The sequence below is a fragment of the Cetorhinus maximus genome, chromosome 18 (assembly GCF_964194155.1).
Source record: "Cetorhinus maximus chromosome 18, sCetMax3.hap1.1, whole genome shotgun sequence".
NCBI lineage: Eukaryota > Metazoa > Chordata > Chondrichthyes > Lamniformes > Cetorhinidae > Cetorhinus > Cetorhinus maximus.
In genome coordinates this window covers 89,974,263-89,998,199 of record NC_135896.1, presented here as the reverse complement: position 1 = coordinate 89,998,199, position 23,937 = coordinate 89,974,263, and the positions used below count along the sequence as shown (strand labels likewise).

The 23,937-nt window shown below is 45.6% G+C and overlaps 1 protein-coding gene and 1 pseudogene across 2 annotated transcripts in view; one reads left to right on the top strand and one right to left on the bottom strand.

The window, feature by feature from the left end:
• The first annotated feature begins 1,283 nt into the window (after positions 1–1,283).
• slc8a3 (solute carrier family 8 member 3) overlaps positions 1,284–23,937 on the top strand; it is a 514,840-nt gene continuing 492,186 nt past the window's right edge. For both annotated transcript variants that reach the window (XM_078563165.1, XM_078563167.1), the window contains exon 1: positions 1,284–3,117. In XM_078563165.1, the coding sequence (XP_078419291.1) occupies positions 1,352–3,117 (1,766 nt within the window). In that variant the 5' untranslated portion in view covers positions 1,284–1,351. The remainder of the gene's footprint in view (positions 3,118–23,937) is intronic.
• Positions 22,409–22,663, bottom strand: LOC144693348 (large ribosomal subunit protein eL43 pseudogene; annotated as a pseudogene).

The window sequence follows — 23,937 nt, the reverse complement described above, 5'->3', positions numbered from 1 at the left end:
TTGCAAAGTTCTGAGATGCAGAGGGATCTGGGGATCCTAGTGCATGAATGACAAAAGGTTAATTAGGAAAGCTAATAGAATTTTATCATTTATTGTGGGGGGAATTGAATATAGAAGTAGGGAGGTAATACATCATAAGTATAGGACACTGGTAAGGCCACATCTGGAGTACTGTGTACAGTATTGGTCTCCTTATTTAAGGAAGGATGTAAATGCATTAGAAGCAGTTCAGAGAAGATTTACTAGACTAATACCAGGAATGGGCAGGTTATCTTACGAGGAAAGATTGGTCAGGCTAGGATTGGATCTGCTGGAGTTTAGAAGAGTAAGAGGTGACTTGATTGAAACATATATGATTCTGAGGGGTCTTGACAGGGTGGATGTGGAGAGGATGTTTCCTCTTGTGGGAGAATCTAGAACTAGGGGTTACTGTTTAAAAATAAGGGGTCGCCCATTTAAGACATTTTTTTTCTCTCAGAAGGTTGTGAGTCTCTGGAACTCCCTTCCTCAAAAGCAGTGGAAGCAGAGTCTTTGAATGTTTTTAAGGCAGAGCTAAATAGATTCTTGAGTAACAAGGAGGTGAAATGTTATCGGGATAGGCGGGAGGTTACAATCAGATCAGCCATGATCTTATTGAATGGCGGAACAGGCTTGAAGGGCTGAGTGGCCTATTCCTGCTCCTAACTCGTATGTTTGTATGTATGAAAATATTAACATGATTTGACTGTCGTGAATGAGAAGCAAATGTCTGAAATTGCCTCATGATAGTTATTCTCTCTTTAGCTTCCTGATCTGCATCTTATTTCATAGCTGAGGTTGCTTGACAGTCTGCCCCCAGGCCTCACTGCTGATGTTAATTCCAAGGATTGGCTTTTTAAGTCCTGGAGCAGCCTGAGGTGACTCAGTCTCTAATTTTAACCTGTTGTCCCCCTGTGCTGCCTGTGAGGTGATCCCTGACCTCTGCTTGGCTCCATGGGTGAAACCACATAACCACATACTCATGCTGCTTGGAACCCACTTCCGACAGCCCCATGGTACAGCACAGGCCATCCCACACCACAGTCGCAGACTTCTGTTTAAACAGCTCAGAACCTGCACTGTGGATTGTTTACTGCTGTTGATTCCTGGGCATCTCCTTGCGAGGCTCTTGTGAGTTTTTTTAACTTTGCGGAGGAGTAAGAGATGCTGCAGGAGTGCACCTCATTGTCTGCAGGGGGCAGCTTAGCTACTTGGCTCCAGCTGAAAATTTATGCTTTCCTTTTTCAAATTTATTTCAGATCCTGCAGTGGAGGCTCTTTGGCTCGGAAGGTTGACTTGATTCATAGAGGACATTGGGACTGAACCTGTTTGCATGGCGTGGTTTAAGTTGCAGACGTTCATGTCGTTTTGCCTGCATTTGGGCCTCATAGCAGTCATGCTGCTAATGCATCCTCCTCAGGTGGATGCTGATACACCCGGACCTACAAATTCTCCTAAGCAAAATAAATCCTGTGCGGGCACGTATGAATGCAAACAAGGAGTTATTTTGCCAATTTGGTACCCAGAAGACCCGTCCCTGGGGGATAAAATTGCCAGGGTTATAGTTTATTTTGTGGCTCTGATCTACATGTTCCTGGGAGTCTCCATTGTGGCTGATCGCTTTATGGCGTCTATAGAGGTGATTACATCGCAAGAGAAAGAGATTACCATCAACAAGCCTAACGGAGAGACAAGCACCGCCATGGTTCGAGTCTGGAATGACACCGTGTCCAACTTGACCCTCATGGCTCTGGGCTCATCCGCTCCCGAAATCATGCTGTCCCTAGTTGAAGTGTGCGGCCATGGGTTTAAAGCCGGTGAGCTGGGCCCCAGCACAATTGTGGGCAGTGCTGCTTTTAATATGTTTGTCATTATTGCCATCTGTGTGTATGCCATTCCCGATGGTGAAACCAGGAAAATTAAGCATCTGCGTGTGTTTTTTGTCACAGCTGCTTGGAGCATCTTTGCCTACATCTGGCTGTACATGATTCTCGCTGTCTTTTCGCCAGGCATTGTGCAAGTGTGGGAAGGACTGGCCACCTTTTTGTTTTTCCCAGTTTGTGTCCTGCTGGCCTGGATTGCCGACCGGAGGCTCCTCTTTTATAAGTACATGCACAAGAAGTATCGCACCAACAAGAACCGAGGCCTGGTCATCGAGACTGAAGGTGAGCCTCCCAAAGGCATCGAGATGGACGGCAAGCTGGTCAACTCGCACTTCGCCGATGGGATGCTGGTCAGTTTGGAAGGGAAAGAAGTGGACGAGTCTCGCAAGGAGATGATCTGCATCCTTAAGGAGCTGAAGCAAAAGCACCCTGAAAAAGAGCTGGATCAACTGGTGGAGATGGCAAACTACCATGCTCTTTCTCATCAGCAGAAGAGTCGGGCCTTCTACCGTATCCAGGCCACCAGGATGATGACCGGGGCGGGCAACATCCTGAAAAAGCACGTAGCAGAGCAGGCCAAACGCAGCACAAGCATGCACGAGGTGAGGGCGGAAACACCTGACGACCTCTGCTCCCACGTCTACTTTGACCCCTGCGCTTACCAGTGCCTGGAGAACTGTGGCGCTGTTTCGCTGACGGTCGTGCGCAAAGGCGGCGACATCTCCAAAACGGTGGTGGTGGACTACAAGACGGAGGACGGCTCGGCCAACGCTGGCGCAGATTATGAGTTCAGTGAAGGGACCCTGGTGTTCAAGTCGGGGGAAACACAGAAGGAAATCATAGTCGGCATCATCGACGATGACATCTTTGAGGAAGATGAGCATTTCTTCGTGCGCCTCAATAACATCAGAGTGTTGGAGCTGGAAGATGCTCTCGAGCCGAATAACGTGCCCTATCCGAAAGCTTTAATTGTTTCCCCATTAGTTGCAACAGTGACTATTTTAGATGACGACCACGCGGGTATCTTTACCTTTGAGAGTGATGTCGCCCATGTGAGTGAGAGCATTGGTGTGATGGAAGTGAAAGTGTTAAGAACATCTGGGGCACGCGGGACAGTCATTGTCCCCTTTAGAACAATAGAAGGGACAGCCAAAGGGGGCGGAGAAGACTTTGAGGACACTTATGGAGAGCTGGAATTTAAAAATGACGAGACTCTGTAAGTAATGCTCTTATCCCTTGTCCTTGCATGTCTGTGTTGACGTGTAGATGGAGAACCAACTATTAAAAACTTATTTTGTTCAAAATGCTGCAGAATTTGCAGGAATGTTCAGTCAGGATAAAAGAAGATGCTATTGACCCGAACCAGCCAGTGCAATTTGGGAAAAACTTGAAAGATGTTTTTCTTTAAACTTCATTTTGACTTGGTGATTTAGTACAGCCACAAAGCTGAGAGCAAGGTATACTTTTGCCCTTGAATGCATAAGCTTCACCCACCGAGAGTAACTGATACTATACATCATTGCCTTTATAGCTTATTTTGGTGGATTACCTGAAAGTGTACAAAATTTACATAAATGTTAAAGTAATTGGGTATTAACAGGGTCAGACATTGCTTCATGACTATTGGCTTGCCGGAAATCGAAGTTTGCAATGAAACCAAGGACACTGGTTTAGGTAAAATACTGTTTAAATATTTGAATGTTTGTAAAGCTGGTGGAGTTGAGGGCAACTTTTCCAATTAGACTGCACACCAGTTTGCAAACCCCCCATTACATTTCTTGCAGTGGGCACTACATGTCACCAAATCTCTCCATAGTATCAAGTGCTGGAATCTGCTGATGACTGAGTAACAGCCAGGTTGCCCTTTTAGGACATGGATCGAGTATCCAGTAAATAATCACATTCCTATGTAATTTGTGTGTGTTTTAAGCAAGCTCCTTCTGTGTTTATATTTCATTTTCTTTGCAACTCTTAATAAATCATTTAAAGTGCTAGGTTAAAAAGTAAAGCCTTATTTAAAGTGTGGTGTAGTGGTGTACAATGGTGACATTTGTTGGGAAAGATTTATCTTTTCTGAATATATACAACAGCCTTGTGTTCCTGTGTAATTTCTGCCCATATACCAGTGCAATTTAATAGTGTTAAAGATTTGAGTTTTAAGTGTAAGTTAGTTGCGATCATGATCACTGTACATCTGCGTACCCGCAACCTTTTATGCTGATTTGAAACTTAATTTGGCTGAAGCAGTCTCCACCCAACAAACTGGCCTCACCCTCAAGTTGGCATGGCAGGTTTCTGCTGTTTGTGCCTATTTTGAGGATGTCTAGCACCTTGAAAGCGTTCTTATCCCTTGTCCTTGAATGTCTGTGTTGATGTGTAGTTGGAGAGCCAACTATTAAATATTCATTTTGTTCAAAATGCAGAATTTACAGCAATAGCTGGCCAGGAATAAAGGCGGCAGCTATTGAACAGAACCAACCAGTTTACCACATCATCGGGCACCCATGGTCACATTAATCCAGCATTAATCACCTGTACCTGCAGTGACCAACAGCCCATTGCAGCCTGACCCTGTTGTGTACTCCCCGCTGCTACTATAATTGCTGTAAATTACTTGAAATTCTGTTTAAATTAGCCGAAATTCAGTCAATTACAATCAGGCAGGACGTATCTATATGGCTTCAATCAGTGGCTGATCCTTCCATACCAAAAGCAGATCAAAGCAGTAAAGATGCCAATTAAAAAGTAAGACCAAAAACATTAAATCAGTCAGTTGAAGAAAGGCTCATTTTCTGACAATCATACCCCTCTTCGTGATGCTCGAGAACGCCCAGTTGCAGTCATGAATCAATTATAATTGATTACACTAGCGTGACTACACTGATTCATGGAAGATTTTACGTTCATGGGTTTATGCTCAATGAGTTTGCATGGAAACCTGAACATAACTTTGAACTGGCAAAGGAAGCACAGTGCCCAGCGCATTTTTGCTGATTGCATCCCCAAGTGGCACCTCCATGCCAAGCTATAGATTAAGAACCTTTGAAAGGACGGACAACTCTGGATCCCTGTATCTGAATGCGGCTATGGTGATTTGATCAAGTAATCAGAAATTGAATGTATTAAACACACAAGTTTCTTGGAAATATTGCTTAATGATTGACCTTCCTTAGTGACTTTGGCCTGATGTCTACAATGATTCCCAAAGTGGCAGATATAAGTGGTGATATGTTTTCTCTTCATGGTGTAATGGCGGATGTTCCCAAATGAGAAATTATTTCCGACCTTCGCCTCCCAAACGCAAACGTCTCTGGCATCTCAGGCTAGTGTGTCACCACTCACCTTCCCACTGCTCCTCCAATCACAGGTTGTTTCCTCTCCTGCTAACAGACACACTAGTTGAGATGCAGCAGTGCCTATCAGCAGCTAGTATGGGAGAGAAGCAGCCTGTGATTGGAGGAGCAGCGGGAAGGCCGTGCAAGAGCAGCAGCCGGCCAAGTGGGAGAGATGGCTGCTGGGCAGACTCAGCCTGCCTCAGACCATTTTTGTTTTATTCTTTCATTGGATGGTGGATATTTACTAATTGAAAGGCTTCCTAGGCTGTTTCATAGAGCAGTTAACCACTTTGGAGTCACATGTAGGCCAGACCAGGTAAGGATGGCAGATTTCCTTCCCTGAAGGACATTCGCGATAGGTTCATGGTCACCATTACTGATATTAGTTTTATAATTCCAGATTTTATTAATTGGAATTTAAGTTCCGCCAGCTGCCATGTTGGGATTTGAACCCATGTCCCCAAAGCATTAGCCTGGGCCTCTGGATTACTGGTCCAGTGAGATTACCACTGCACCAGCTTCCCACACTGGTGAAGCCATCTCACAAAGGAGTGAGTATGGGGGGAAGTGGGGAGGACTGGGGAGAGGAGCTGCTTAGTGAGCAACTAGGGGGAGGGGGACTGGGGAGAGGGGCTGCTTAGTGAGCGGGTGGGGAGAGGGGCTGCTTAGTGAGCGGGTGGGGGGAGGGGGACTGGGGAGAGGAGCTGTTTAGCAAGTGGGTGGGGGGAGGGGGACTGGGGAAAGGAGCTGCTTAGTGAGTGGGTGGGGGGAGGGGATTGGGGAGAGGAGCTGCTTAGTGAGCGGGTGGGGGGAAGGGGGACTGGGGAGAGGAGCTGTTCAGCGAGTGGGTGGGGGGAGGGGGACTGTGGAGAGGAGCTGCTTAGTGAGTGAGTGGGGGATGGGGATTGGGGAGAGGAGCTGCTGAGCTGATTTGGGGGGAGGAGATTTGGGAAGAGGGGAGGGGCTGCTGAGTGAGTGGGGGGAGGGGATTGGGGAGTGGATCTGCTTAGTGAGAGAGGGGAGAGGGTTTTGGGGAGAGGCGATGCTAGTGAGTCAGTGGGGAGGGTGAATTGGGAAGAGGGGCTGCTGAGTGAGTGGGGGGAGGTGGATTGGTGAGGGGAGCTGCTTGGTGAGTGAGTTGGGGGGTGGGCGTTGGGGAGAGGGTTTTGGAGAGGGGGGATGCTGGTGAGGGGGAGGGGGTTTGGGAATAGAGGTTGCTGAATGTGTGAAGGGTGGTAGGGTTTTTGGGGTGAGGGGATGCTAGTGAGTGAGAGGAGGAGGGAGTTTGGGAAGAGGGGCAGCTGAGTGATATGTAAAAAATTATGGATATTTGCTTACCTGTAATGTGTAATTATAATGATTTACAAAGTGTGTTGTCATTAGAGGGGTAGTTAAAAAACTAAACAGCCTGTAATGGTACACAAAAAGTTGGTAAATCTGAATAGGGGGTACACTACCGTAAACGCTTGGGAACCACTGGTGTAGCACATGCTGAAGGGCTTCTTTATTTTGTTGTTGCTGTTAATTATGTAGAGTTATAGAGCGACACTAAGCAGCACCGGTTTAAAGATGTATAATTAGAGCTGGACTCAGGGGGCATGTTTCTATGGACCTTGTGGCTTCTACCTGTTGAAAGGTGGGAATCCATCTGGAATACACTCTTTGCAACCTACCCCTCAGAGATTTGCATACCATTGTAATTTGTCCCTGAGAGGAACGAGATGGGGTAGTGATGGGTCTGTTGCTCACCCTGTCTAGATTCCTTAACAAATGACTTTGTGTTTTCAGGAAGTGTTCGCACAGGGATTGTATCTAGAAAAAGCTTTCGTTGAAATAAAATGCTGTTCAGTAACGAATTAATTCAGAGATTATCCAAACATGTTAAGTGATAGGTATCGCAAATATTTAATTGTAATTATTCTTTGTTGACTAGACAAAGTCACATTCTTAGGCATTGTCATGTAGTTAGGTGTACGTGTTAGAAAGCAAGGCTGCACACACTGGCTTACAGGCTGCTTAGTGGACTGGCTCTGATGAATCAATTGATGTGTTGCGTGGTTCTGTTGCAGTAATATTGGATGTTGTTAGCTGTGTTATCATAGCCTCATGAACTTCCTAATATCTGTTTCCAGATCAGTGTTGATATAGGCATTCCAGTGCGTTGCAACAAATCTATTGATTTATTATACAGGTTATTTAAAAAAAAATTCTTGGAAATGGTCCATTTCTTTCATGCAATGGAATATAGATGGTCAAAAAAGACGAGCATTTTATATGATGGTTATAGTACGTTTGACCATTTTGCATATTCTGAGTGTCAGGATGACTTGAAGCGGGCTTATACCAGGAAAACACCAGGCTTAAAGATAATTTGAACTATTCACTGCATCTAACAGTGTGGCGTGAGACCTGGTTTGTAGCTTTGTGGGAATTTCACGAAGAGAAATTTTAGGCAACAGGCCTTATTAGACCCTGTGTCCGTGGTAAAATTGAGGCTGCAGAATTAGAACTGCTTTTGTGATGGACTATTATAACATTTACTGAAAGGTTTGAGTAATGGTTCAAGTAATCAATCCAATGTGTGAATGAAATGATGTTCAGGGTTTGATCTTCTTGAGTAAACAATGTCTGGCCATTTCGTGCTAACTCACTCCTCTGTCAGTGGGTACTGACAGGCTTTTCACAGGGATGCAAAGGCTGAAATTTGTGAATGGACAGCGGAAACAATGGGCAGAATATCACAGGAGAGTGGATGGCACATGCACCCCCTCCTCAGTGCCCCCGCCAACCCCACCCCCACCTCCGGAAGCAAAGTCGGTCTGGAGCTAACCTACTCCACGTCACCCTGCCCCCGCAGTCATAACGTGCTGCAGGCAGGCCAAGGAGGGGAAGCGTGGAGTTTCTGCCCCCTCACTGGGGCAGGGTGGGGTGGGGGGGGTGGGGTGTTGAAGGGTGCTGGGGGGTGTCGGTAAAATTGTGGGGAGCCCATGTGCTCAGCTCCCTGATGCGGTTCCGGACGCCACGGCATTTTAGCCGTGGCGAGACCGGATGCGGAAAGAGTGTCCACTCCAAGGAGGCGGGCAGCTGATTAGTGTCATTAAAGGCCCAGTTGGGGGTCATTTTACAGGGCCTTTGACATTTTGCTGAGGGCGGGGTGACTCCCTCCTGCCGTGTGGGGAGGCCGCCAGCTAAATGGAGGCGACCTTCCATTGGTAACCAGGGGGCACCATTGGAGCTGGAGGCTCGATGGCCCAAAGAGGGGGCTGTAGTTGGGAGAAGACATTCCCCTCGGCCCCAGTGATCTCCCTAGTGGGGTTTTCCCTCTGACCCTCGGTCCCTGAATTTTCCATTTTGTTTTTTTAACCATACATGGCTCAGCTCCCGAGGTCTCCGGCCTGCTTCAGCAGTGACCACCTCTCCCGATGACACTGCTGAGGCATCAGAGCTGTCCTCACTGTCAGGAGCCTGCCCAACGTCCTTAAAGAGATCTCCAAAAACTCGTTTAAATTCTACATCCAACAACACAGCGCCAACATTCCCTAACAAAGCCCTTTGACCCTGTGCTACTTGGAGCATTGAAGGAAGTAACAGGTTTTGGCTTAAGGGGTTAACTGTGATTTATTTTAGTACTGTGTGCAAAGTCAATTGAAAATATGATAATTGATCGAGTACTTTTAGGCAACAGGCCTTATTAGAACTTGTGTCCAAGGTAAAATTGAGGCTGCAGAATTAGAACTCCTTTTGTGATGGACTATTATAACATTTACTGAAAGGTTTGAGTAATGGTTCAAGTAATCAATCCAGTGTGTGACTGTGTCACATATGAACATATGAATTATGAGCAGGAGTAGGCCATTCGGCCCCTCGAGCCTGCTCCACCATGCAATAAGAACATGGCTGATCTGTTTGTGTTTCGATTTCTACATTCCCACCGACCCCCCGATAACCTTTGATTCCCTTGCCTAACAAGAATCTGTCTACAACAAAAACAAAAATACCTGGAAAAACTCCGCAGGTCTGACAGCATCTGCGGAGAGGAACACAGTTAATGTTTAGAGTCTGTATGACTCTGTTGAAGAGTCACGCGGACTCGAAACGTTAACTGCGTTCCTCTCCGCAGATGCTGTCAGACCTGCTGAGTTTTTCCAGGTATTTTTGTTTTTGTTTTGGATTTCCAGCATCCGCAGTTTTTTGCTTTTATCTAAGAATCTATCTACCTCTGCCTTAAAAATATTCAGTGATGCTGTCATGAAATATAACATATTTATCATATTATTATTGTGGGGTACCGTAAAGTAGACTTATGTTTGGGTGTGTGTGGATGGTACTGTCTTTGTGGCTGATTTAATTAAATTAGAGACGGATAGACTGCAAGGTTGAGATTATCAACTGCTTGGCAACTCCAGGTTTCGCTGTTGGCCTCTGTTGGATTTGTGGATTGCAGCCGCAGGAGTTGTAAGCATGTTTGAACCCGCCTCTGGGCTACGAAGGGGGCAATGTTAGCCAGCACTCCCAGTGCAGTGTCCCCTGCTGGGATGCACACGTGTGTAGTTACGCAGCGAGGGCCGGAGCAGGCTCAGTTATAACGATGGCCGCTGAATGGCCTGTCCACTCTCATTAACTGGACGCCACACGTGAAGAATGCCCGCTTGGGTGAGCAATCAGAGGGCAGCTGCCACGTGTGGAACTGTATCTCAGCAGGAGGCAGTGCCCTCGGGAGAGCAGCCTGGAGCAACCATCTGTGGAATTTGGTCTGCGAATCATAGCTCTTATGTTTAAAAGTTGGTTGGAAATACTTTGACACTGTACATAACCTGCTAGAGTAAATAAAAAGAAAGAAAGGCTTGCATTTATGTAACACTTTTCACGATTAGTGGATGTCTCAAAGCACTTTACAGCCAATGGAGTACTTTTTGACGCGTATTTGCTGCTGCTGAACTGTTGCACACGTAGGAAACACAGAAGCTAATTTGCACACAGCAAACTGCTGCAAACAGCAGTGTGATAATGACTGGTTTTTTGCCATGGTGATTGAGGGGTAAATGTTGGTCAGGGGATAACTTTGTTGTTGTTCTTCAAAATAGCTTTCACATCCACCCGAGCAGGCAGGTGGAGCCCCAGAGAGAACATCTCATCCAACAAATGGCATCTCTGGCAGTGCAGTGCTCCCTCAGCTCTGCACTGGAGTATCAGCCTTGATTTTTGTGCTCAAGACCTGGAGTGGGGTCAAAAAGGAGCTCGATTGAATCTACACGAACAGGTGCTAGTTTTTTTCTAGCCTACACCAGATGGCATGTCAATTAAAGCAGCCCAGCAGTGTTTTAACTCTTTTTGACAGCTGCAGCCTGTGTCTTTTATGTTCAACACTTAAAAAAACTTCCGACCGTGACACTTAAACGCATCTTGTCCGCCCTTCAAGAGTATTTACGTCTAGTCCATCAATTTGTGACTCTTGCACTGTGGTTTAAAGCCCATGCAACATCCAAATGGGACCTGATTGAACCTGAGCACTAAATTCAAATGGCCAAACTCAGTTTGAGCTTCCCTCCTGTGTGTAGTATAAGGGGTTAATGCTAACTGATACGCTAATGAGACAGTATACATCATCACAGGAAGTGATGCAATTGTCTTTTAGACCTCATGGCAAGCTGAAACCCTGTTAGATAGTTGTCAAATAAAAGTTAATGTTTTCCTTACTTTGGCAGGCTTTAAATATTCCGCGTTAGCATAACAAGACAAAGACTATTCATGTGCGAATCACACCCACCCACTTCTGGCAAAAATTGGACCTGTCAGAAATGGGGCAGTGTTTCTACGTCTGGGTCCTGTTAGCCATTCTTAAAGGTCCATGGAGTCTTCCTGACTGCAAAAATCTGGCCCTTAGTATTTACACGCGTAGAAGCATTTATTTACAGAGAAACAACTGCACCTCCGAATCCAACAATCCCCGTTTCAGTTTACTCCTGTGTTTGAGCAGAGGTAAATCCCCCACTTAATGTCCACCACCTGAACCCAGTTAAACACCAACAAATACACAATTAACAACCCACTCGCTGCTGCCAATCCTGATCCTGCCTGAAATCTTGGGGTCAGTGCCATTTAAATGTTTTGGGTGGGCTCCTGCGCAGTTCACGATGAATCAGGGAGGTCTACCCGAGTAGGGAGATGGAGGGAAGGAAGTTCACTGAGGCACAGGCTCCACTGCTTTTGAGTTTTGAGACTCCTCTCCGTCCACATCCCAAGCAAGATTGGATGTCGGGGCCTCACAGGTACCTCTGGTGTCCAGCTTTACCAGTTTTTTAAAAATTCATTCATTGGAAGTGGGCGTCGCTGGCTAGGCCAGCATTTATTGCCCAAGCCTAATTGCCCTTGAGAAGGTGGTGGTGAGCTGCCTTATTGAACCGCTGCAGTCCATGTGGTGTAGGTACACCCACAGTGCTGTTAGGGAGGGATTTTGACCCAGTGATTGAATGGCGATATATTTCCAAGTCAGGGTGGTGAGTAGCTTGGAGGGGAACTTCCAGGTGGTGGCGTTCCCATGTGTCTGCTGCCCTTGATGGTAGCGGTCGTGGGTGTGGAAGGTACTGTCGAAGGAGCCTTGGTAAGTTCCTGCAGTGCATCTTGTAGATGGTACACACTGCTGCCACTGTGCGTCAGTAGTGAAGGGAGAGAATGTTTGTGGATGGGGTGCCAATCAAGCGGGCTGCTTTGTTCTGGATGGTGTCAAGCTTCTTCAATGTTGTTGGAGCTGCACTTATCCAGGCAAATGGAGAGTGTTCCATCACAATCCTGACTTGTGCCTTGTAGATGGTGGACAGGCTTTGGGGAATCAGGAAGTGAGTTACTCGCCACAGGATTCCTAGCCTCTGACCTCTTTTAGCCACAGTATTTATATGGCTAGTCCTGTTCAGTTTCTGGCCAATGGTAACCCCCAGGATGTTGGTAAATGCACCCTAAAACATGTTCTATCATTCACATTGTGCCATCATGTGTTTGCCCAATTGTGACCTGGTCCATTGTGAAACCACTTCTGCAGCTTCCCGGACAGACCTCCATTTTTAGCCACCTGGCTGCCAGTGGACTGGAAATTCTCCCTCTCCAGCTCTGGTAGTCCTGGGGCCTCTGAATCCAATATTGGTTCCAAAGAATTCGATTTATAGGGTGGGATTTTCCGGTCCCGCCCACCGCAGGAATTGTAGCTGGCGGGACGGAGAATTTGACGGACAAGCAAAAGGTTGACTCTGGGTGGGAATTTTGGTCCTGGAAAATCTGGCCCAAAATCCCTGAATGAGTTCCAAGTTTTTGTAATCCTTAAAACTTTCAACAGCAGTGACATTGGATGCAACCATGTTCTCTTCATACACACCTCTATCTGATTCAGCTGCAGTATTATTTTAACAATTTAAACTCCTGCCCAATGATTCCCTAACTAAGAACTCAGACAACTGACTCAGTCGCTGGTGCTCATGTGGAAATGTGCAAGCAGATGCTCTGACTCAATTGCCATCCCTAAGGGTGAGCCTGCATTGTCCCATCCTGAGGTAAAGGACATTGGTTCATGTCACTAAGTCTTTTATCAGTCTATGCAAGTTTTTAAAACAAAAACCTTCTTTAGGTTTTTTTTTAAATCCTTCTGTGCTTTTTGACCTGACAAACTACATCTAAGAGTCAACCACAACGTTGTGGGCCTGGAAGTCACATGTAGGCCAGACCAGGTAAGGATGGCAGATTTCCTTCCCTAAAGGACATTAGTGAACCTGGTAGATTTTTTATAACAATCGATGATAATTTCATGGTCACCATTACTGAGACGAGCTTTCAATTTCAGATTTTTTTTTGTTTTAATTAGTTTTTAAATTAATTAATTGAACTTAAATTCCACCATGGGACCCGGGTCCCCAGAAAATTAGCCTTGGGATTACCAGCCCAGTGATGTTACCACCACGCCACCATCTCCCCTCAATGGAGTGGATTGGTATGGCCACTTTTGATTTTTCTTTGTCACTCTCCTCGGGTGGCACGGCCTCTGCTTGGGCACTGCACTGTGCCAGTCAGCCTGGCTGAGACCAGGGGCTCTCCACCTGGCACTCGCGATGGAAATGCGCATCCTAGCATTTCATGGCACAACATTGGGTGCGGCATCAATTGATTAGAGAAAATAGTTGAAACTGAGCTTCGACAGAGCGGTTTTGAAGGAAGAATCATCTTTATTTTATATTTTTTTGGCCCTTCGGACATTTCTAGGTCATGTCATTCTTTTTGACCATTCGCCATACAATCGCTCTAGTCGAGAAAGCAGAAGAGCGTTCTTCACAAGTATTTCGGTGAAGTGTAAAGATGGCTGTGTGAACTTTTCATACTCTGTTCCCTTGAGTTGAGTTGCGTTGAGTTGCAGGGGTATGTGGAGAGACAGCAAGTGGGGGGGAAAAAAACAGGTTTTATCCTTACAAACTTGTAGAGGCCCTGTAAAACCGAGGTGAAGCATTGGTGGTAACGGCTTCACAGCAAGTGAGCGTGGAATCAATTTGAGGTGATAGGCATGGTGCAGTTGGCACAATGCAAAAACATATTGCTTTAAATATAAATCATCTGACCATATGTTAATATTATTTATGTACTGATAAACTAACAACTCCTCAGTACGCTGGAGCCCTACAATGGCGCACCTTTACTCAGCCGCATCCTTCCAACATCAGTTTTTTGGTATGGAAATGGTACAATATTGGAGAAAAATAGAGTATATTTGGGTCGGGGGGGTGGGAAAGTGGGGGGTTGGGGGCAGCGTGGTGCATTGGTGATGAGTGGTTAAAAATTACTGTGACCGCTGAGGGGTACAAGTTGATCCAGGGCTTTATAATCCAATGCATTGGAGGTGCTTCAGAGGAGGTTTATTGGATTGATATCTGGAATGAGTTGGTTGTCTTAGGAGGAAAGGTTAGACAGACTGGGTTTGTTTCCGCTGGCATTTAGAAGAGTGAGGGGTGACTTGAGTGAAGTATATAAGATCCTGAACGGTATTGACAAGGTGGACGTGGAAAGGATGTTTCCCCTTGTGGGTGAGTCCAGAACTAGGGGCCACTGTTTTAAAATTAGGGGTCGCCCTTTTAGGACAGAGATGAGGAGAATTTTTTTCTCTAAGAGGGCTGTCCGACTTTGGAACTCTCTGCCCCAGAAGGTGGTGGAGGTGGGGTCATTGACTATTTTTAAGGCAGAGGTAGATAGATTCTCATTAGGCAAAGGAATCAAAGATTAATGGGGATAGATGGGAACGTGGAATTCAAAACACAAACAGATCAGCCGTGATCTTAATGAATGGTGGAGCAGACTCGAGGGGCCGAATGGCCTACTTCTCCTATTTTGTATGTTCTTACTGGTTATATTCAGAATAATGGTGTCATCAGTTCTGGAGGAGATAATGAGCCTGAGAGAGGATATGCATAATAAACTTGGAATGCAGGACTAGTTTCTTATAAGAAACAGTAAACTTTATTTACAGACTCCAGATGAGGCTACACGTTTGTTCCAAGACCAAGGCTAAAAAGCTCCACCCCTAAGATCCCCTGCGCTTAGGGCTGATTTGTCTGTACAGTCACATAATCCCCATAACATCAAGAAATGGTTTAACTTACAATCATTACAATATGGTTAAAATGGGCACCTGTCTGTCACCAAGGGAAGGGAGAGGTAACATTTGAGGTAAAATATACATACAACAGTTAAGAACGGTGTGCAGAGTGCTAAGCTCCTGACTGGCTCCTTCTCAAAATGGCCCTGCGTAGCTTTAAACAGTGTTCTGTGCACTGTCAAAACTAAACACAGCCTGGAAATGTACAGGGGCATTGAAAGTAAGAAATAAACATGTACTATAATTTTGCGGCTTACCAGTTTTCCTTTTCTGGCTGTGACAAATGGTTCACACCTGAAACATTAATCTGACATTTCTGTTTTCACAAATGCTGACAGACCTGCTGTGTGTGCCCAACACTGTTCTGTTTTTTTTTCATTTCAGGTTTTCAGCATTCGCATTTTATCTTGTGATGGTTTCATGACGAGTTAGGTGTTGGTAGGGAGTGCAGCTTCCCACACTCTCTTTGCCCTGTGTTGGTGTCCTGTCACCCACTGAGTGAAAGTTGGGCTAGTAGTTTTGGCAAGGGGGGGTGGGTGGTGGTGGGGTTATTGGGCCAGAGAAGGGGAGGATCTGTGCCTGTACGGAGCCAATTATAAGTATGGTTCTTCGGTGCAAATGGGATTCTGAGTGGAATCCGCTAACTCTGGTTTGTGTGTCAATCTTAGTTTAGTTTTGAGCATTGCTTCATAAAACTGTAAGGAAGACCATAAACTCCTTGGCCTCTAACTCTACTCAAGACACTCCCGTGCTCAAAGGACAGATTGAAAGGACCTGAAAAAGCAGTATAGTGATTCTGTATAATTCTAGTTATCTTTTAGATTGTTTCCCCCTTTTTATATTGTATAACCAGGCGATAGAACAACAAGGTGCAGCTGGGGGAAATCATTAAAAAGAAATCACCATGCCGATCTCAGTGGCTGCTGAAACGGTAGGAACCACTTGGAGAATTTTTACTGATGTAGCAGTGGGAAAGGCAGAGTTTCTTTCCTTGCCGATAGCTCACTGCAAGAGATGAACACGCTGGTCCATGGGTCACAGCTGATTTGATTTTGATTCATCATTCACAGGCGAAGCAACCAGTAATTACTTTGACTAGACTCCACATTTCCTCCCCAGCCACAACGCTCCATAGACTCTGCCCTAGAGTTATACAGCACAGGTGGAGGCCATTCAGCCCATTCTGCCTATGCTGGCTTTTTGAAAGTGGTGTGCTTAATCCTACCTTCCCGCTTTTTGTCATTAACTTTGTAAGTTCCTCATTCTCAAGTACCTGCCCAACTGCCTTTTAAAGTTATTTATGGAATCAGCTTTCACCATGTTTTCAGATAGAATGTTCCAGATCGCAGCAATCAGATCTCCCCTCTCCATCTTTTGCCAATTGATTTTGAATCTCTGGTTATTGGTCACTCACCAGACGGAATAGAAATTATCTGTCTACCCTTATCAGAGCCTCTCATGAAAGCTCAGCTCTATTAGGTCGCTTCTTAACCACTCAAATTCGAGGAAACCAGTCCTGACCTCTCCTCATAACTGAGTCCCTCATTCCTGGTAACATCCTAACAAACCTCCTCTGGGACCTCTCTAAGGCCTTTCTATCTTTCCTGAAATGTGGTGCACAGAATCGTCCACATTAGCCCAGCTGAGGCCTAACAAGTGATTTGTAAAGTTCTAGCATTATCTTCTTTGCTTTTATTGTCTATTCCTCTATTTGCAAACCCAGGAAACCTGTATGCTTTTTTTTTAAACCACCTTACCAACCTGACCTGCCGCCTTTAAAGATTTTCGGATGTAGGCACCGAGGTCTCTCTGTTCATCAACACTTTTCAAAGTTGTGCCATGATGGTCTTTCCATATTAATGCTCTGATCTCCATCTGCCGTGCTGCTGCCCATTTCACCAACTTGTCCACGTCCTCCTGAAGCCTGTCCTCACCGTGATCCACCAGTTTGCCAGATTTCATATCATCTGCGAACTTTATAATTCTGGGCCTGGGTCATCTCGAAAAATTGAAAACTGTTGTGCAAGTTCCAACATCAGAGGGAAAAAAAAAATCACTTTCTTCATGTGTTCAGTATAGAAGCTACTTGTATTTTCTGTTATGCGATCAGTATCCTCAGACACGCTCGCTGTTTATTCGAATAGCCTTAGCCTGTGTTAAGGAGTGTCTTGGGCTTCCAGACCTGTGAGCTAAAGCATCCAAATGGCCGAGTCAATTTGAGTCTAATGTACTCATCCATCCTTATACTCTAGTACCAAAGCTTCATATAGAGCTTCCTATAGTTATTTAATTTCCAATATATTATGTCCAGCCATGATTGGAAGAAAGCTTAAAATAAAGTTTTATTCCATCTGCAAGGCCTTTTCACATTTAATGTATTGCAGGTTCATAGGTACAAGACCAACTGAATGTAAATCAATATATTCAGACCAGATAAACCTCAGGATTATTTCTTATGCCCTCTGTCCCAGAGGATGAGCTCAGTGTTGTGAGGGGCCACCACTAGATGTCTCTTGTGTGTACAATGTGGTGCAGTACAGGCTGTCGCTACATCTGGTGGTGAATATTGGTATCGTATGAACATTTTCAGGTTGTCGTGGCAATTATACCTCCAATACTGGATCACATTAATGTTCTATCTCTTCTGTTTCTCTGGGCCCCCATCCAAGAAGCAGTTGCTGTATTTGAATCAGTCTGATAAAGGGTGAATCTTTACATTTTTAGATATTGTGTGTTATGCCCAGCTGGCTTTGAGATTTCAAGAAACTCTCAGCTCTGATGTAAACCATTCTTCAGTATTGTAAATGCAATAGTATGCAGTTAGTGTTTGACATCAGACCATTGGCAGAGCAGTGACAGCACCCAGTTGCAGACGTCACTGTACATGTACAGGGAGCAGGGATGGAGACGTTGGGTGGCCTACTCGCCCTTGGGCCTATTGAGGCCCTTAAGTGGTCAAGTGATGGCAACTTAAGTACCTACTTTGGTCCCCACTGCTATGTTATCTGTGGCAGGGGGAGGCCCAAGGCAGCTGGATAGCCCAGTAGCTTTTACTGAGCGAACTGGTGCTGGGCAAGAGTGGGGGGTGGGGGGGACGTCCTTTGGGGGCCCTCTGTCTGTGCTGATTCAAAGCATCCCCACAAGGCCATAGCGCACTTTTAGCCCTCCCCCTGGCCTTTCAAACCCACCTCCCAACCTGGAGCTGTTGGGACTACAGAGTTGGCCGGCAGCTCCCTAAGGCGGGACTTCCTCCTCAGATGGGGGCGGGTGTCTGACCCCGAGCCAATTAACATGCTGCTGAACATAAAATAGCTGCAGGGCAGTTGGGATGTACCAGAATGTGTTCCCCTCCCACTCTTTGGGTGATGGGGCAGGAAATCCCGCCTTCCGAAAAATCCTGCCCCAAAACTTTGATAGCCGACAATCCACATTACAAGGCCTAATATTGGTACAGAAGGGAGTTTATGAATGCAATGCATGTTCCATATGAGCTTTATTAACTTCACAATGGAAAAGTGTCAGCAGAGAACGTACAACCTGGAATAGAGCAGTTTCACTGATTGATCACTGTCCTGATGCACACATCCTCCCTGGATCCCATCTTTAATATTTAACTTAAGGAGCGGCTTGCAATAAAAGTGCAGATTGTCAAAAAGTGCAAGTCGACACTGCCTGTAACCACCAGAAAGGCTTCTGCTTTAAGTGTGGGGGAGAGAAACGACTAGGGGAAACACTGGAGCATTGTAATTCTTTAGTGGATTTCCCAGTAGCCAACGTTTAGCTGAATCTGACCTATTAATGCATGACTGGCTTTGCAGCAGCAGGCTGGCTGAGAAGCTGACGTTGATAAGCTGCATGCCGACTGCATTGCTGGACTCTCCGGCTTAGGCAACTTGGACTGATCCATATATAAACGCGGCAATAGTTTGCCCGTGAAGTATTTTTGTCGGGGACTGTGGTGCGGGGCTACTGCTGCTGTTGCAGATCTGTGCAATACTGTTCAGGATGTCGAAAGTCAGAGATTAAATCCCCTGCACATACCCTTTCTCGGCTTAACTGACAGAGCACCTGGCTGGCCTGATCTCATTTCTGCTGATTGGTAGATATTCTGTAGATCATCAGCATGGGACTGGAATAGAATGAAATTCGCATGTCTGCCTCTCTCCGATAATTGAAGCAGGAGATTGACCATTGAAACGCTGTCTGGTTACCCCTTTTTTTTTTTTGCCCAGTTTTGATGAAAACGCTGTAAATAGACTGGCTAGCATGGAGTTAAAGGCAGCATCTGTGGAAGTAAATGGTTGAGCAATGCCAAGTTTTGACAAGACAACCGAAAGTAATAGTTGCCAAGTTATTTTAGATCTCCAGCAACCTGGAGTATTTTTTTGCGTTTGCAATATTTGCCGGGCTTGATTCTGAGAGGAACTGGGTAGCGCAATAGCTCTGCAAGTTGCCCTCTCACCTCTCTCTGATTTGTGCTTCTACCCAGGTGGGATGGGCAGGGAGGCAGCTCCCATTTTTCTTTTTTGCTCGCTATCAGAATGATCCACGAAGTAGGCTGGGGCTGTCGCAGCCGTTTGGAAATACTCCAGGACAAGTAGTACTGAGGAATGACGGACGTAGGCAATTGACCCCGGAGGTCTGCATGGCCCTCTGGGGTAGCTGTGATCCAGGCAGAGCAGAGGAAGCCCCTGCGCCCATAATGTTGTCCCTGCGGTGAGGTTATTCATCTTGCCACTGGGCACAAACCAGTGATAAAAATGTTCCATTCCTCAGCACTGACTGCTCAACTCGAGCACAAAGTAAGAAAGAACTGGCATTGATAAAGAGGCTTTCACATCCTTAGTGTGCCCCAAAGTGCTTCACGGCCAATGAAGTACCCCTGCAGTTGTAGTGTAGGAAGTACAGCAGTCAATTTGCGCACAGCAAGATCCCACAAACAGCAATGTGATACATGACCAGGCAAACTATTTCAGCGGTGGAGCTTCGGGGACAAGCGTTGGATTGCACGCAGAAGAAATGTCTGGCTCTTCTTCAGAATAGTGCCGTGTGATTTAGTTTTTTTTTGCATGCGTCGGAGAGGGGAAAATTAATAATCAGATTTGTCGTTCTAGTGGTTGACATCATGCAGATCTGTGCAATGTTTCAAAAACATCTAATTAACCTTGCAGTCCCTGAGGAAGGATGTTCTTGCAATTGATTTTATGGTTGTCTGGTGCATACTTTTCATACGCCATCCCACTTCTGCCTGGGAGAAATTTGACATTAGAAACCAATATCTCAGTGGATGAAGGTGAACTGATTAGGTTGCCAATAGCCAGTTTTCACACAAAATCACAGAATCTTAACAGCACAGAAGGAGACCATTTGGCCCAACGTTTCTGCACCAGCTCTCCAAATGAGCATTATAACTAGTGCCATTGCCTTGCCTTTTCCCCATACCCCTGCACATTGTTTCTATTCAAATAATCATCTAATGCCCTCTTGAATGCCTCGATTGAACCTGCCTCCACCACACTTCCAGGCAGTGCATTCCAGACCTGAACCACTCGCTGTGTGAAAAAGTTTTTTCTCACGTCACATTTGCTTCTTTTGCAAATCACTTTAAATCTGTGCCCTCTCATTCTTGATCCTTTTATGAGTGGGAACAGCTTCTCCCTATCTACTCTGTCCAGCCCCCTCATGATTTTGAAAACTTCTATCAAGTCTCCTCTCAGCCTTCTTCTCTTCAAGGAGAACAGTCCCAATTTCTCCAATCTATCCTCGTAGCTGAAGTTTCTCGTCCCTAGGACCATTCTTGTAAACCTCTTCTGCGCTCTCGCCAATGTGTTCACATCCTGTCCGACCCCCTGATGACTGAGGGTGTGGCTTCCTGTTCCCTGGCTCTTCAGCTCACAGTACTCCTGTTTGTTGATGTGAACGTGGAGAGAATTCCTTCTGGGAGGATGCACGTGGAAATCTCTGGCCAACATACCTGGCACCCTCCCCCTGCAGGATGGGAGAAGTCCTGCTTGATCAGAAATGTTTGCCTGATCCCAGGGTCAAAATGTAATTAGGGGCCAAGAAGGTCATGTAGTCCATTTTGTCCATCCAGAAAACAAATCCAACCTCTTACCCCTGTACTGCATCCCACATTGTCACAAGTGATTTCAGTGGTTTTGGCATCTATTTCGAGAGATGGTGGCCTAGGAGTAATGTGAATAGACTAGTAATCCTGAGGCCCAGGCTAATGGTTCAAATCCCATTATGGCACCTGGTGCAATTTAAATTCAATTAATAAATCTGGAATATAAAAGCTATTCCCAGTAATGGTGACCATGCCAACTATCATTGATTGTTGCAAAAACCTATCTGGTTCACTAATGTCTTTTAGGGAAGGAAATCTGCCACCCTTACCCGGCCTGGCCTACATCTGACTCCAAATCCACAGTGTCATTGACCCTTAACTGCTCTTTGCTATGGTCTAGCAAGCCATTCAGTTCAAGGGCAGTTAGGGATGGGCAACAAATGCTGACCTTGCCAGCGGCATCTACAACCCATCAAAGAATAAAGAAAAAGAAATATCCACCTCAGGAGACCATTCCATGTCTTAGTCACTCTTTATTGCTAAGAAGAACTTCCCCCTATCAGTTCTGACTTTACTGTTAACCAGTTTAAGTCTACTGTCCTCTTGTCCGACTGCTATGGCTTCACTTGAAGTAGTGGTCCAGATTTGCCCACACCTTTTACTATCTTGTATACTTCAATGAGGTCGCCTCGCATTCCCTTCCTATGAATGCTGAAAAGGTCCAAGGTTATCCAGTCACTTTTCATGCCTTAATCTTCCGACGCTGGGGATCAGCCTGGTAGCTGCTCTGTGGGCAGCCTGAAAGGCTTTAATGTTTCTTTATTTCTCATGTCTAAAAGTGGCCGCGCTATTCGAGATGTGGCCTGACCTGAGCGCTAGGTTTAAGCATGTCTTGGTGCTGCCCTCTTTTGCCTATATAGTTCAGCATTCCATTTGGTTTGCTGACCGAATGGTCACCTCACCCGCTGGTAAACCAAACATTACAGCAAAGTTAAAAGGATGTGAGGTGAAAAAAACGTATTGCTGAAACAGGAATTTGCATTTTCAAGCATCGTCAATAAAAAGCACTATCATTATGAGCAATTTTTTCTACAGTAACATCTGCTGCATAAGCTACATCTTCATTCCTGCCTTGGTTGTCCTCTAAATTCAGACAAATATAGTATTTCTTTAATTGGTTCTGTTTGTTAACCAAACCGTTAGGCGCGTAAAAAGACATATATTTATGCATTTACTGGGCAGTTCTGTTTTATGATTCAGTTTATCTTTCAGTGTGCCATTTTACCCTTAGGTTTGCCACGACTAAAAAGAATAAGTTGATTAAGATAACGTCCCCAGGTAGGGCAAGAGCCGACAATTTACTTCCTGCAGTGCAGTGTCTTAGTTTGTTTATTTTTTTGCTTCTTCATTTAACATTTTGTTAACAAGCTTGAGGACACATTAACCTCTGGAAGAAGAAGTCAGACTCCACGGCCAGTGCTCACTGACCCTTCAGCTCCCGCAGACGGCGAATTGCAGAATTTACTGTAACGGCGGAGGTGGTGTTGTAGGCCCGAGTTCCTCCAGCCACTGTTGTCGTGCGAGGTCTGCAATGCCAGATACCGACTGCCCTCTGCTTCATCTCTGTTTTCCCACAGAAGGAGCAGGTGTACTTGGCGCGTTGGCTGATCTCAATCTTTTTCACCATCTTACGGAGTGAGGCCCCATAACGGGCTCCATATTTCCCCACAACCCCCACCTTGGCAGGGGGGAGTGGGGGGATGTATGGCTGCATCCTTTGTAAAAGATGCTAATGTAGTCTCAAATCAGTTTTATTTTTCCCCAGTCGAAGCACAATATAAGGGGATAGGACAGGAAACTGAACTGAAATTGAAGATTAAACATGATCTTATTAAATGGCGGAGCAGGCTGGAGGGCCAGAATGGCCTACTCCCGCTCCCATTCCTTATGTTCTTAAACCAGTCCCGATTTACTCATCACTACCAAATTCTTTCACACAGCAGCATTTTCGGGATAAAATGCTATGATAAACTTCCCAGCAATTTGTAGGGAATGGGCACGGGAATGTTGTTGCTTGCTTCTTTCACATGAGGGGACGTTTCATCAAGTTATTAACGTCTTTATTATTTTTTTAAAAAGAGCTTCAATCTCGCGCGCTTGACCCGACTCTCCCTCCCCCACCCCCTGCCCGCATAGGTAGCGCTCACTACAGCTCGCGACCCACGCTGGGCGGGCCTTAATTGGCCCGCCGCATGAAATCGCGGCGCGGAGCCGATTGTGGGCAGCGATTGGCTCCCCCACTGCCCACTCCCGTCGAGCCCGCCTGACGAGGGAAAATTCAGGCCTTGGTCTTTTTGCTTCTTTTCAATAACACACCGTTTGGAGCCGATGGCAAATACTGTTTTGTTAATCTGCAAATGGAAGAGACAGAAATGTTCTAGCAGAGGCAATGTTTCAACTAAGCTGTGCCCTGCGGCCTGAAAAGTACCACATAGGCCTAGCCCCTTGTTAAATACCACACAGAAAATAGGTACTGGGTGTTAAAAACAACTGGCACACTTGTATTTTACCAGGAACACTGATCGGAGATCATTTTCTCGCCGACGTGCTGTATAGGAGGTCACTTTTTACCAGAGAGCATTAGAAGAACGCAAAATCAGTTCTAATACTGTATTTGCGGTGCCAATTTCCTTGAATAGAGTTTGGTACCTGTTACAGGTCGTATTAACTTGCTTCTGTATTACAAGGAGAAAAAGTACCCTGCAGTGACTGCTCAGGCAATAATATCGCCAAGCAGTGACTCAGATTATATCTGTTGTTTTGATCTTAAGACAGTGCAATCTGACTATATTGATGCACAATTGACTCCCTGTGCCATTTCTCAGATGTACCCTGTCTACCTGTCCTATTGTTATGTATGTGCATGCATGGACACTCATCCATCCTTTGCCGCCATCCTAATCTGCAATATTGTGAATATTAAAGACCTTACTAATTGAATTATAACAG